The 14,539-nt window shown below is 40.9% G+C and overlaps 1 protein-coding gene and 1 long non-coding RNA gene across 2 annotated transcripts in view; one reads left to right on the top strand and one right to left on the bottom strand.

The window, feature by feature from the left end:
* The window catches only part of LOC306960925, a 247,525-nt gene that overhangs the window by 111,076 nt on the left and 121,910 nt on the right, over positions 1 to 14,539 (bottom strand). The window lies entirely within an intron of this gene.
* LOC306960227 (prostaglandin E2 receptor EP1 subtype-like) lies at positions 2,676 to 9,136 on the top strand. The gene is made up of 3 exons (XM_079552595.1): positions 2,676 to 2,748; positions 4,919 to 5,822; positions 8,768 to 9,136. The coding sequence occupies exons 2-3, from the start codon at positions 4,956 to 4,958 to the stop codon at positions 9,035 to 9,037; spliced, it is 1,137 nt and encodes a 378-aa protein (XP_079408721.1). The 5' UTR covers positions 2,676 to 2,748; positions 4,919 to 4,955; the 3' UTR covers positions 9,038 to 9,136.

Consider the following 14,539-nt stretch of genomic DNA (forward strand, 5'->3'; position numbering starts at 1 on the left):
CACTGTAAACATCGTCAACGGCCAATTAAGAGGACATCGCCCAACCCTACTATATAGTCAAAACAAAACACGAGAGAACGAGCTCATCACAATTCCTACTGAAAGAAAAGATCCAGAACGCCCGGTAACTGCTTTTTATTTATTTGTTGGTTTAGAAATAAGGGCAACGAGTTCTTTTTCTCTTCCCAGTAACACTGATTTTAAACGCTCCAAATATTCAATATCTGTGTCACACTCGTTTGGGATCTGGGTAGGCCTGACCTTTAACCTGGACCAGCATGCTTTGCGCTCGGTGAAATGCCCAATCCGCGTATTGATCCTTGAGCCTCCTGGAGACCACGGTGATGGAAAGTAAAGGCGTCGTGCCGACCGTGCATAAAGTACAGCCGCTGGGTCACTGCCAGATCAAATATGCACAAATATCATCTTTTTTCCCCCCCACATAAAAAGTTGCATAGGGCACCTTTAATGGAGAAGCCTATGCAAAAGACTTCAATGATAAAATGATATGGATAAAGTGACAGTAAAGAGGCAACAGCCACATAAATCCTACGTCTAATTGATTGTTTCTCTCTAATGATCAGAAGACGAAGGCACATTTAAAGATATACACAGTTTCAAAACCGGTGCGTGGCCTCAGGGCCGGATTTAAGTCAAATGGATCCCGGGGCTAAAGTTTTTTCAGGGCCCCCATATGCTCAATCAATAAATCAATATTTATTTATTTATTTATTTATTTATTTATTTATCTAGCGCCTTAACAACATCTGTATACTGTATGTCTGTGTGTTGGCTTTCTCTCTCTCTACAATGAAATGATAAATGAATGATTTGAGAAAAAAAATGCGGATACAGAAGTAACTTTTTAAACATAGTGCTATGTGTACAAGTACATATTAGTTTAAAAAAGAAAGAAAGAAAGAAAACAGTTTAACATAATGACCCCAGTTTGAGCTCCGTGGCCAGACTGGTGGGGGGACACGTTTAAAGGGGGTCTGGGTTTTTCATGCATTTTAACAAACCAATAGGTACAGATTTTTTCCCAGTGTCACTCAATGAAAATGGCACAGACCTTGTTTAGAACTGCTTTAGACCCAGATTAGTGCTGGTTTAGTCCTGGTTTTGACCTGGTTTACACCTGGTTTTGACCTGGTTTAGTCTTGGTTTAGTCTTGGTTTAGTCTTGGTTTAGTCTTGGTTTAGACCTGGTTTAGTCTTGGTTTAGTCTTGGTTTAGTCTTGGTTTAGACCTGGTTTAGTCTTGGTTTAGTCTTGGTTTAGTCTTGGTTTAGTCTTGGTTTAGACCTGGTTTAGACCTGGTTTAGTCTTGGTTTAGTCTTGGTTTAGTCTTGGTTTAGTCTTGGTTTAGCCTTGGTTTAGTCTTGGTTTGGTCTTGGTTTAGTCCTGGTTTAGTCCTGGTTTAGTCCTGGTTTAGTCCTGGTTTGGACCTGGTTTAGACATGGTTTAGTCTTGGTTTAGACCTGGTTTAGTCTTGGTTTAGCCTTGGTTTAGTCTTGGTTTAGTCCTGGTTTAGTCTTGGTTTAGTCCTGGTTTAGTCCTGGTTTAGACCTGGTTTAGTCTTGGTTTAGTCCTGGTTTAGTCTTGGTTTGGTCCTGGTTTAGACCTGGTTTAGTCTTGGTTTAGTCCTGGTTTAGTCTTGGTTTGGTCCTGGTTTAGACCTGGTTTAGTCTTGGTTTAGTCTTGGTTTAGTCTTGGTTTTGACCTGGTTTAGTCCTGGTTTAGTCTTGGTTTAGTCCTGGTTTAGTCTTGGTTTGGTCCTGGTTTAGTCCTGGTTTAGTCCTGGTTTAGACCTGGTTTGGTCCTGGTTTAGTCTTGGTTTAGTCCTGGTTTAGTCCTGGTTTAGACCTGGTTTAGACCTGGTTTAGTCCTGGTTTAGTCCTGGTTTAGTCCTGGTTTAGACCTGGTTTTGACCTGGTTTAGTCTTGGTTTAGTCCTGGTTTTGACCTGGTTTAGTCTTGGTTTAGTCCTGGTTTAGTCTTGGTTTAGTCTTGGTTTACACCTGGTTTAGTCTTGGTTTAGTCTTGGTTTACACCTGGTTTAGTCTTGGTTTAGTCTTGGTTTAGACCTGGTTTAGTCTTGGTTTAGTCTTGGTTTACACCTGGTTTAGTCTTGGTCTAGTCTTGGTTTAGTCTTGGTTTAGTCCTGGTTTACACCTGGTTTAGTCTTGGTTTAGTCTTGGTTTAGTCCTGGTTTAGTCCTGGTTTGGTCCTGGTTTAGCCCTGGTTTGGACCTGGTTTAGACCTGGTTTGGACCTGGTTTAGTCTTGGTTTAGTCCTGGTTTAGTCATGGGTAAAAGTCACCTGATAAAGCCGTCCATGTGAGGGAGTCTACAAAGAGCGAGGGAGCACTTTTCTACTCATGCCCAGGGGCCCTTCAACCTGCTGGGCCCCTGAGTTTAGCCCTTGCAGCTCCTGCATAAATCCGGCCTTGCACATCCTAAAGTGTTACTGATAAAACACATTCTGCAAGTTTTTCTTTTCAGCACCAAAGTCTGAATCAAAACAAGTCGAGCCTGAAAGAACAGTAGCCCGTGTGTGAGGTGTTCAGGACGTGTTTGACATGGAGGACAATACATCACCTGCTCCAGTGTCGTCTCCGTAATTGGACTGTATTTCAGAAAAGGCTGACAGCTTTATCTGCTCTGTTCAGATGTGCCTCGATATGGCTCCAGTGAACGGCTGTCAACACAAGATGGACGTGGTGTGAAAGGGTGAAGAACAAAGACCAAGGCAAGTCCTATGTTAAAGTCAAAGGTTTTTATGCTCCTCTTGGGACTTCCGGTTACCAGTTTGCTCCATCTAACCTATAACCCAGGTAATAGTGCTGGACGATATTGAAGTAAGTTGCGATATGCGATCTGGCTGTATCTATGTATACAATATTTCACTAAACCATTTCAACACGATGTTTCATTGTAATTAAACACAAATCATAACTAGTTTCTCAGCAAATTGTGTCATGAGAAGATTTTATACTCACTACTGCCACCTCAGGTCATGTGTGTAACTGCACCTTCTATATTAAGCTCGTGCATGACGGCACTTCAGATCCAAATTAAAGGGGGGGTATTATGCGAAATCGACTTTTTCAAGCTTTACATCATGTTATTATGTCATTCCCTCATTAAAAACATGCCTGAAGTGTTGCCTTGGCACATTCACGTATTTTTGAGTAATCTGTAAAAACTCTGATGGCGGCCATTTTTAGGGATAGGTTCCTCCTAGGAACGCCCCCACCTCCTGGAGACGCCTCCGAGCTTTCGTCACCAGCCGAGTAACCAACCACTGCTCCTCAGCAGAACCCCCTCCCCACTGATGCCACAGACAGCGGCTGTTTCCCAATTGCCAGGATCCTCGGCGTCTCGACCACTTCGGACGTCATTCGCGTCATCACGGCGCCGCCAAGTGGTTCCATTTCACCTGGACCACTCGCCCCCTCACAGCTCGACTCCTCCGTTTGGCTCATTTACGAAGGATACAGCTGTGGATCCTCCGCTGCCTCGGAGAGCTGAAAATACCCATGATGCACTGCAGCATAGTTTCTTTTTTCTTTTCTCGCAAAACTTTATTAGTTTGAACTCACTTCAGCCGCTCGCTCCGGAGGCCGTTCCATTTGAGCTCAAAGGCGGCGGAGAGAGGACACTCCGCTCCGTTTTGGAGGAGCCGCCACCGAGGACGTCAACGAAGTGGCCAAACGGAGGACGGATCCTCGCAATTGAGAAACAGCCAGCGTGTGGAGGGGGCGTGTCGGAAAGGGTCAGAGGTTCTTAAAGAGACAGAGGCCGATTTCAAGACATTCACTACAGCCATTTTGAGAGAGCAATTTTATACAAGGCAGTTATTCTAATTTACTGCATTTACAGACCAACAGAAGGTTTGTCATCATTGTAGTGTGATATAGACTGGTGCTATGTGATTGAAAAAAGCATAATACCCCCTCTTTAAGCATTTTTATCCCTGTGAAGAATTGGGTGTTAGGAAAGTTATCAATGGGTTTGGTTCACAATTAACAGCAAGGCCGTGGGAACCCAGGGTGCTGAGGGCGCTGCAGCACACCCTGGTGGATAGTTTGGGAACAGCAGGCAATATTAACCCCTTAACTCCCACCTGAACCGAGCACATTTTCTCCAGCTTTACCACAATCCAAAAGCTTTTGGAAAAAAGGAGTGAAAATAGCAACAAAGCTGGGACGAAAACAATGATGGGAATGTGACAAAAAAGTGAGAAAACCTTGACAAAAAAGTGACGAAAAATTGATGAAAAAGTGGCAAAAATGTCACAAGAAATTGACAAAAAATGACAAAAAAAGGACAAAAATGTGACAAAAATGTGATAAAAATTTTACGAAAAATTGAGAAAAAATGGACGAAAAAGTGATAAGAATTTGACAAAAAAATGCGAATAATTTGACGAAAAAGTGACAAAAAATGACAAAAATGTGACAAAAAAGTGAGAAAAAAATGGAAGAAAATTTTTGAAAAAATGGACGAAAAAGTGATAAGAATTTGACGAAAAAGTGACAAAAAAAATCACGAAAATTGGACAAAAATGAGATGATTGCCCAACAAAAAAAGTGATGAAAAAAATCTGATGTGAGCAAAAAGATCAATTTAGTTTTGTAGGTCTTTCAAATGAGGCGCTACACTGGCCTACAAGATTTGGGTAAAGCTGAACTGGAGAAAATGCTCTCGGTTCAGGTGGAGGTAAGAGGTTAATAAATAGGATTTATGCACAGAAAAAATATTTTGGGGGTACATTTTTATCCCTCAGCGCCCCCTAACTAAAATATCTTCCCACGGCTCTGATTAACAGGATAATCTTTACTTGCTCACTCGTTCTTTTGTAATCTTGCACCATTCATGTTACCTCATATTGACACACTGTTTTTCTTCTCTTGCAGACTTCCTTCGGTGTCTAACCATGCAGGTCATGAAGTAATGTTAGCCCTGAGCCGCTACACCTCCAGCCCCCATCTCCATCCTCGGTTCCCCAATGACAGTGACGGGAGCGCGGAGGCCGGGCTGGCCGTCGAGGACCTATCCCGGTCGGGAAACTTCACCTTCGTGCACCCCACCACCAGCGGCGTCATCATCGTCTCCCTGTCCATGACCCTGGGCATCGTCTCCAACATCGTGGCTTTGTTCATTCTGGCCAATGCCTACACCCTGCAGCGAAGGCGGTCCAAAGCCACCTTCCTGCTGTTCGCCACTTCGCTCGTGGTGACCGATTTCATTGGACATTTGATCCCCGGAGCGCTGGTTCTCCGGCTGTATCTCTCCGGAGGGGTGCGCCCCGAAGACGACAACCCCTCGGACGGGATGTGCCAGTTCTTGGGCGGGAGTATGGTGTTTTTTGGGCTCTGTCCGCTCTTCCTCGGGTGTGCGATGGCGGCGGAGCGCTGTTTGGGAGTCACGAGACCGCTTCTACACTCATCTTTGGTCACGACTACTCGAACGAAAGTCTGCCTGTCGGTGATCTGGCTGGCTGCTCTGAGCGTGGCCCTGTTGCCCTGCTTTCATCTGGGCTCTTACACTTATCAGGACCCCGGGACGTGGTGCTTCATCAAAGTCCTACACGACATTGGGGAGCTGGATGTGGCGTTTGTGCTGCTCTTCTCCGGATTAGGCCTGACCTCGCTGGCCGTGGCGCTGGTGTGTAATACTATAAGTGGACTCACGTTGGTTTGGGCGCGGCTGAAGAGGAGCCCCAGGACGCATCACTCGACGAACTCCCACGACATTGAGATGGTGGTGCAGCTGCTCGGCATCATGGTCACATCCTGCATCTGCTGGAGCCCTCTGCTGGTGAGAACGGCAAAGTACAAGCAAAAAGAATGGGTTATAGTTGCTGTGTTGAACAAGATAAGAGACACAGCTGCATACGAGTGCTTTTGAAATATCTTACAGTTCTTTTTCATGAGGTTGTTCTGAAATTCTTCTACTTATAACCTTAATTTTAACATACATATTATTCATCCTTTACATTTCTTTTCATGTGCTTTGTGCCCCTTTTATAAATGATCCCTGACTTACACACTGTTTACATTTAAATAAACAAGAAACCACAGTCCTGTTTAAAAAGGAATAGATCAACCCCAAATTAATCATATTTATAACTATAAAAAACTATCATTAAAAGTAATTTATTTGTGTGACAGTGTTTGGTCCAAGTGTTAAAGAGGGGGTATTCTGCTTTTTTCAATCACATAGCACCAGTCTATATTACACTACAATGATGACCAAACCTTCTGTTGGTCTGTAAAGGCAGTAAATTAGAATAACTGCCTTGTATAAAATTGCTCTCTCAAAATGGCTGTAGTGAATGTCTTGAAATAGGCCTCTGTCTCTTTAAGAACCTCTGAGCCTTTAGACACGCCCCCTCCACACGCTGTCTGTGGCATCAGTGGGGAGGGGGTTCTGCTGAGGAGCAGTGGTTGGTTACTCGGCTGGTGACGAAAGCTCGGAGGCGTCTCCAGGAGGTGGGGGCGTTCCTAGGAGGACTCAGGCAAACCTATCCCTAAAATGGCCGCCATCAGAGTTTTTACAGATTACTCAAAAATACGTGAATGTGCCAAGGCAACACTTCAGGCATGTTTTTAACGAGGGAATGACATAATAACATGATGTAAAGCTTGAAAAAGTTGATTTTGCATAATACCCCCTCTTCAAAAACTGCAGTGCTGCCCCCTGCTGTCCTGACTGAAGTCTTGATCATTATTGGCCTCTATTGACTGAAAACAGTAGAGCACTGCTGCCTCATTAATATGCATGACGGCACTCATTAATATGTGTGATGTCATCAAAAGTATCGATATCGGAATAAAAATATTGGTATTGTATCGTCCCACAAAATATCGCGATATATCGGGAAATCGATATATAGTTACACTCCTACTTAGATGTAGGTGAAATATATGCAAAATCACAATTTTTACCACTATACGGCTTGAAAGATAAAGATAAAAAGATAATAAATGCAATAATCTTTCAAATTTATTATTAATTATTATTCTGAGCTGCACAGTTTAACAAAACGTTAAGCTAGACTAACTCATTTACATGCTCAGTTGAGCAAAAAATTTATTATCGTTGATGAAAAAGTCTTTAAAAATATATTTTTGGCTTTAGAATTTTGTGATATTAAAAAAATGGTCAAAGTAATTCAGCACAAACTTCTGAGCTTGCATGTAACATGTACTTGAGCTATGCTGACACCGCTCGAATAAGGCTAAAGACAATGACATTGAAGTGTGAGGAGGGAGGGGCAAATGTACAGTCAATGTAGTGGTATGTATAAAAAGAAATATATTTAATTGAAAATGTATGTGAAAGACACACACTTCCATTTATGTTTATGGTCCATAGTATGTCAAAATGTCGAAAAGTTAAAGGGGGGCCGATACTTTTGCATACCACTGTGTTTGTGTATTTTATTTGTGGTGTTGTGATGTGTTGTGAGACCCTGTCCGGGCCAAATTTGTTTCCCAAGGCAAACAAATTAACAAAAGTCAAGTAAAGCAAATGCCTGCCTGAGATGAACAAAAGGGTTTGTCAAGTCAGTCAAAGCTGTCCCTAATGACAAAAGCAGGTGTTTTGAAGGTGTTTTGTTATGAAGAAGATGCATGAATGAAACTGATCTCAACTCCCATATGGTTCAGTTTTCTATGGTTCTGAGCTTGTTATTTACGAGCTCAGGACTTTGGGCTGAATTACTTAAGCCAATTTCCTCGTTCTATTGAAGAAAGACTCTGAATCCTCTCCAATAACACTTCCATCTTGATGATTCACTTTGTTCATGGAGGGAGCAAGTAAGTAAAGTTAGCTAAAAAAAAAAAAAAGTCAAATTGGCCCATTAATCCATTGGTAAAAAACAGCTTTTTGTTTTCTACATACTTAAAGTGATAGTCTGTAAGTTTTCAAAGTGAGGAGAGATACTAGACTCTGATTAGTTGCTGAGATCTGGGAAGAGTGGACTTTACAAAAAATAATAAATATATATTATTACTAACTTTACATCAAAATGCAAGACCAGTTGGTTATTTTTTTTTTTCAAATTTATAACATTTGTAAAACATGTAGACTTCACTTTAATATTTGTTTTATTTAACCTCCCATCTGAACCGAAAGATCTTTTTCCTCATATTATCAGATTTTTTTGTCCATCATTTTTTTGTTGGGTATTCAACTCATTTTTGTAACTTTGTCATTTTTTTGGGTCATTTTTTGGTCCATTTTTTGTCATTTTTTTAATCACATTTTTGTCACATTGTTGTCATTTTTTTTGTCCTTTTTTTGTCACATTTTTGTCATTTTTTCGTCACATTTTTGTCAATTTCTTGTGACATTTTTGTGACATCTTCATCATTGTTTTCCTCTCAGTTTTGTCGCTATTTTCACACCTTTTTTTCCCAGAAGCTTTTGGATTGGGGTAAAGCCAAACTGGAGAAAATGTGCTCGGTTCAGGTGGGAGTTAAGGGGTTGAAATGCATATTTGAATTTTGAAGCTGACATAGATAAAAGTAGCAGTTTGACTCATTTCTCATTGACATAACATGGTCGGCACGGCAACGGTTTAAAATTGCCTCTATCTACGTCACTTCCTGTCAGTGTCCAATGAGGAAGTGAAACTACAAACATGTCAAAAATGGTCAAACTAAAGAAAGCTGCGTAAAATGTTCAGCTAAATCTGTGTCTATTGTGTGTAATGTGCACTTTAAGTTTCTCAGAAGTGTTTTCTTTCCTCTCTGTAGGTGTTTGGCCTGATGTCAGTCACCCGCTCCTATACCGGATCTGCTGGAGACGATGTGTCCGCTTATAAGACTCTGATGTTAAGGGGTGTGAGACTGGCGACCTGGAACCAGATCCTGGACCCGTGGGTGTACATCCTGCTGCGCCGCACCGTCCTCCGGAAGATCTACCTCATTGCCAAGTGCCAGGCCGGTCTGAGGAGCAGCGTCATGGGCCGCTGGGAGCCCACGTCCTACGCGAGCTCGGACAAGAACGAGGTGGATCGAGTCTGAGCGGAGCCGAGACAGCGGCCATGACACCCCTTTAAAACTGTACCAAAAGAGGAGGCTGCTGCACCTTAGGACAACTGTGGACCTGAAATATTGTACAATGTTCATACGTCATGACCCCGTGACATCACATGTTATTTTGGGACATGAATAAAACAATGACAATGACATGTTTTCATATTTTCACTGTATGTGCTGTAATAAGATATGGATTGTTCTCAAGGTTGCCTATCGATAGTTCAGCCTTTCCTGGGAGGTAGAATATGGTTTTAGAGTGTCAGAACAAATGATCAACAAAGTTAGACTCACAGTTCAACATTGTCGGAATTATTAAAAAAGCAAAACCAAGTTCTGAGATATTTATAACATCAGAGAGTTTGAATGAAGAGGAACACAGCCTTTATTCTAGACTTGTTAAAGGAACAGTCCGCCGTTTTTCCATTCTGTTCTTACCTGAGCTTAGACGAGTTGATACGTACCCGTCTGGTCTGTGTGCCCGTGGAAGAGCGTGGTCACTTCTAACTTCACTTTGTTTGGAGCTATAGGAATACATTGGGAGAGGCCAAATGCTAACAACATCTTTGGTCTTTTAGCGTGACTGAGGGCACACAGTTCTTCCATACTGTGATATGTTCTTACCTGAGCTTAGACGAGTTGATGCGTACCCGTCTGGTTTGTGTGCGTACCCATGAAAGAGCGTGGTAGCTTCCAACTTCACCCCCGTTTGGAGCTATAGGAATACATTGGGAGAGGCCAAATGCTAACAACATCTTTGGTCTTTTAGCGTGACTGAGCGCACGTACAAAGACCAGACAGGTACGTATCAACTTGTCTAAGCTCAGGTAAGAACATATCTCACTATGTAAAAATGGTGGCCTGTTCCTAAGATCGAATGCTTTGATTAAACGCATGTTCTTAAAGAGGGGGTATTATGCTTTTTTCAATCACATAGCACCAGTCTATATCACACTACAATGATGACCAAACCTTCTGTTGGTCTGTAAATGCAGTAAATTAGAATAACTGCCTTGTATAAAATTGCTCTCTCAAAATGGCTGTAGTGAATGTCTTGAAATAGGCCTCTGTCTCTTTAAGAACCTCTGAGCCTTTCCGACACGCCCCCTCCACACGCTGTCTGTGGCATCGTAAACAGATTCACAAACCAGGAAATTTTAGGCTTTAGGGGCATGCATAAGAATGTTAAATTAAATAAGATAAAAATAAGAGGTAAAATATAGTAGACGACAACAATTGACATAGAACAACAGGATTGGATTTACATATGGTGCATAAAGTAATACAGTGATAAGTGGTGCAGTGGATCTAAGTACGGACATACCACAGTCTGTACTGAGTTATTAGGGGCAAGACTGCCTGATTAAACACATTAACCCTGCCCTACCTTCTATCGCTGGGTGAAAATCACCCAAACATGTACCTGTAGGAAAACACCCAGGCCATCAAAGCAGTGTTAATTTTGACAACATATTTTAATTTAGTTTTCCTCTTAGTCTTTTGACGAAAATGTAGTTCGATTTTAGTCTAGTTTTAGTCAAAAAAATATCTTCAATTTTAGTCTAGTTTTAGTCGACTAAAATTGCAAGTAAATTTAGTCGACTAAATTTAAGACGAATTTAGTCGACTTTGCATTGATAATATTCATTATAATCATTTTTAATCTTGTTCCTCTGCTTCATGGAGCTGCTCCACATGAACAAAGCTCAGAGCTGATCCTTTGGCAGAGAATTTACATGATCTGAGGCTCTTTCAGACACTCAATACAAGTTTGGATGATTTTAGTCTCTCCTTTTCATTTTTATTTAGTCTCATTTTAGTCGACTAAAATATCTGGACATTTTAGTCATAGTTTTAGTCTCATGAACAACTTTTAATTTAGTTTTAGTCCAATTTTAGTCGTCAAAAATAACACTTTGACTAAAATTAAGACTAAATATTTTAGTCGACGTAATTAACACTGAGACCCAGGACACTCAGATAAACGCAGAATAATGAAAATCACATAAATATATTTGCTCGGGTGAAAACAATAGTGTTCTCGGGTTACGCTGAATTACAGAAATAAATGAACTTTTGAACGATATTCTAATTTTCCGAGTTCCACCTGTATTGGACGGACAGAGTCTGAGTAACCTACCCATGGGGGGGCGCTGTGGGGCTCCTTCATGGCTCCGCTCCAGCGCGAGCAAGAACCCAGACTGACGTCAGCAGTCCGCGACCGCTGAACAGCAGCAGCTAACGAAAGCTAACGGCTACGTAAACAACCATTCCCCGAAAAGGTCAACGTTTGCACCTGCGCGACTCTTTCTCCTGCAAAGGGTAAGAATTGCTTAAAAAAATAAAAAAAATAAACATATAGTCACAGTTATAGTTGCAGTTTTGCTTTTGCCTTGTGAAACTGCATCTGTTTTGTGGGTGCCTGCGCAAACCCCTGGAGATGGCTCTGTCAGTTTGCTAAAAACCTCAACGCCATTAACACGAGACCACGCATCAGACACTGTGGGCATAAAACTCTCTGTCTGAACTCAGGACGTTTGAAAGGATTTCCGAATGCACCCACATATATGTCTATGAGTCTACTGTCATCACTGTGCAGGAATATGATCTTCATGTGTGCTAGGCTAATATCAACAGCTCACGCGCACGGGGTCTGTTTATGTTAATGAAATCACGTTATAGATGGACTATGTATTATTAAAACGCCTTATTTACATATCATGCTTCGGTTTCGAAATGCTTGACTATTGGAGGTAATGTGGACAAAATGTTCTAATTCAATAATAAGGTAACTCGATAGCTAGAGTACAACCCCCTTTATACTATTACACGTGTGTATGTTCAGTATGAATACAGTTACAGCGGTTTCTGCTTGTCAAAATCAGCATTTAAGTTTGACCTAAAAACAGAAATGGCCATAACTTTTTAAATATTTACTAATGAAATTTCAGTAACGATTGCTTTAACATATTTCTATAGAGTTCGGGAATGTCCACAGTTACCATGGAGATCCGCCATCTTTGCAGCTGTTAGCATACATTTCCATAGACTAACATTAGCTAAAAACAGTATAAAAAGTGGAGAAAAAAACAGTGGAATGACTCCGTTAGCTTCTGAGTTACTGCTGGTAAATACATCTAACACACTGTGGTGTCCAAGTGTTTTAATGTGAACAATAACTCCAGTATTTTAACTTTTAATATCTCCATTAGTTTACAATTGCTGTTAATCCCATAATGCTTAGCGATATGACGTCACATTCCCGACCTCTATTGATTGTATGTGTTACAACATATTTTAATGTTTTAGCTAACCTGTCAACAATGTTGCCTCTTCCCATAACTTTAGTGTCCTTCCAGAGAGGAGGAGAGAGGAGTTCGTCAGAAAGGAGAGTGTTGCAGAAAACTAGGGCTGCAACTAACGATTATTTTGGTAATCGATTAATCTACCAATTATTTTTACTATTAATAGGTAGCGTTCACGTGACATCACAACATTCTAAAGAGCCTATAGTTTAACATTGAGGTGGAGGTCAACTGACGGTAACTATGGTAACGGTGGTAACTGACAAAATGCATATTTTTAGGTCTTTGTTTTTCGGCTCATATCTCAGTCGTGACTGGAGGAATCCACATGAAACAAAAACTGTCACAAAGTTCATCGTCTCCTCTGTCGGCACATATGAACTAACGTCCAATTATTATCTCTAAAAAATGTCAATAAGTGGTGACAATATGCGAAAACATGACCATGATGTTGTCCAATAGAAAGGACTTTCAGACAAAAAAATAATATCACAGGTTTGTGAATCCAGTCACGATCAAATACTGAAGAGGAAAAACATTTGTCAATTTTCGTTTTGGAGATTTCTTCCAAAAACTGCATTTCTCCCATAGGGTTGCATTGGCCCTGCCCTCCAACTGTCATTATGACATCTCATCACATTCAAAATCGTGAACGCTACCTATTGCTTGGCCGTCGATTAATCTACTGATTATTTTTCTGATTAATCGATTAATCGCTTGGCTGTGAAATTGTATTTTTTAATTTTTTATTTTCTTATCACATAACACTAAAGTGGCGTCGCTTGAGGACATGTTGATGGAGTAAACTTAAAGTAAACGTTTGTAGGAGGCTCTTTGTGCTAATTCTGCTTTATGATTGGACGAGGAGACAAAGACAGATATTTATGAAATTTACAATGTACGATCGAATGTCGATTACTGAAATAGTTGACAACTATTTTGGCTGTAACATAGAATACACTGTGGTGCTACAAATATCATGAAAAATGGTCTGGAATGTTGGCACTCAACAGCTGAATCCTCAAAACAGCGCGGCCTCAATGTGTTAATATCTTTACCTCCATCTGAACTGAGCACATTTTCTCCTGTTTGGCTTTACCCAAATCTTAAAGCTTCAACAACAACAAAAAGCAAAAAAAATAATTATGAAAACAAGGATGAAAAAAAACGTGCTGACAATTGCAACAAAAATATTACAAAAAGCAATGAAAAGGCAATAAAACATAGACACGACAAAAACGCTTTATAAATGTGGCTAAAAACGCTTTTGTAGGTCTTAGCTTTCAAATTTCTTGCTTTTTGGTTTGGATAAAGCCGAACTGGCGAAAATGCACTCGTTTCAGCCGGGGGGTAAGAGGTTAAACATTGGAGTTAGGTTTAATTATGCTTTTTTCAGTTGTGTCAGTTGATGGAGTAAACAACACTTAAAGGAGACATATCATGCTTTTAAATCCTTCCTTTTTACATATAAATCATACAGTTGTGGTCTACATAAAGCGGAACTGCAATGCTTGGGTCTGAATTCCTCATTATTATAGCTCTACAGGCCCCTTTTCTACCCCTTTTCTGATGTGCGTCTGAGAGCAACTCGTTTTGGTGCGGTCTCTTTAAATGCAAATGAGACACTTCATGCCCCGCCCCCTCTCCAGGTTGCAGAGGTGACACTCGGGTCAACTCCACCCCGTTCGGCCATTTTGGTAGTTTTATAGGAGAGATACGATTATATAGCGGCGCAGAAACTTTTTATTCACACGTTATTTACAAAATGTCAGCAACGGAAGATTTGTCCATCCAGCCTTACATGTTCGAGCCAGAGTCGGACCCGGCGGAGCGAGATGAAAATGAAGATGATGAACCTGCAGATCAACGTCTTCATATGGATGTATCGCAATGGTGTGTTACTGTATTTACACTAACTTATCCATCCGTGCCCACTACTACAATACTGCCTGTAATACGACTATGTAACACGACTATGTAACACTCACAAAACAAAATATAAGTTATTTTATAAACAATTGAACTGTTTGTGTTAAGTTATCATCTAAAGTTTATATTACTAGTCCAGGGATCTAATTTTAGATGCATTTCTTCTCTTTGTTCTGAACATGCTGAACACAATCTGCAGTTTGCAACAGTTCAATCAATATTGTAAAGTATAAGGCCTATACTGCCATTCTGGCAA

This window comes from Gobius niger, assembly GCF_951799975.1.
Source record: "Gobius niger genome assembly, chromosome: 3".
Classification (NCBI taxonomy): Eukaryota; Metazoa; Chordata; class Actinopteri; order Gobiiformes; family Gobiidae; genus Gobius; species Gobius niger.

Excerpts from the sequence above, each read along its gene's own strand:
- LOC306960227 (XM_079552595.1), top strand. The coding sequence starts at position 4,956 with ATGTTAGCCCTGAGCCGCTACACCTCCAGCCCCCATCTCCATCCTCGG. Across the intron at positions 5,823-8,767 it reads TCTGCTGGAGCCCTCTGCTG|GTGTTTGGCCTGATGTCAGT; the intron begins GTGAGAACGGCA and ends TCCTCTCTGTAG.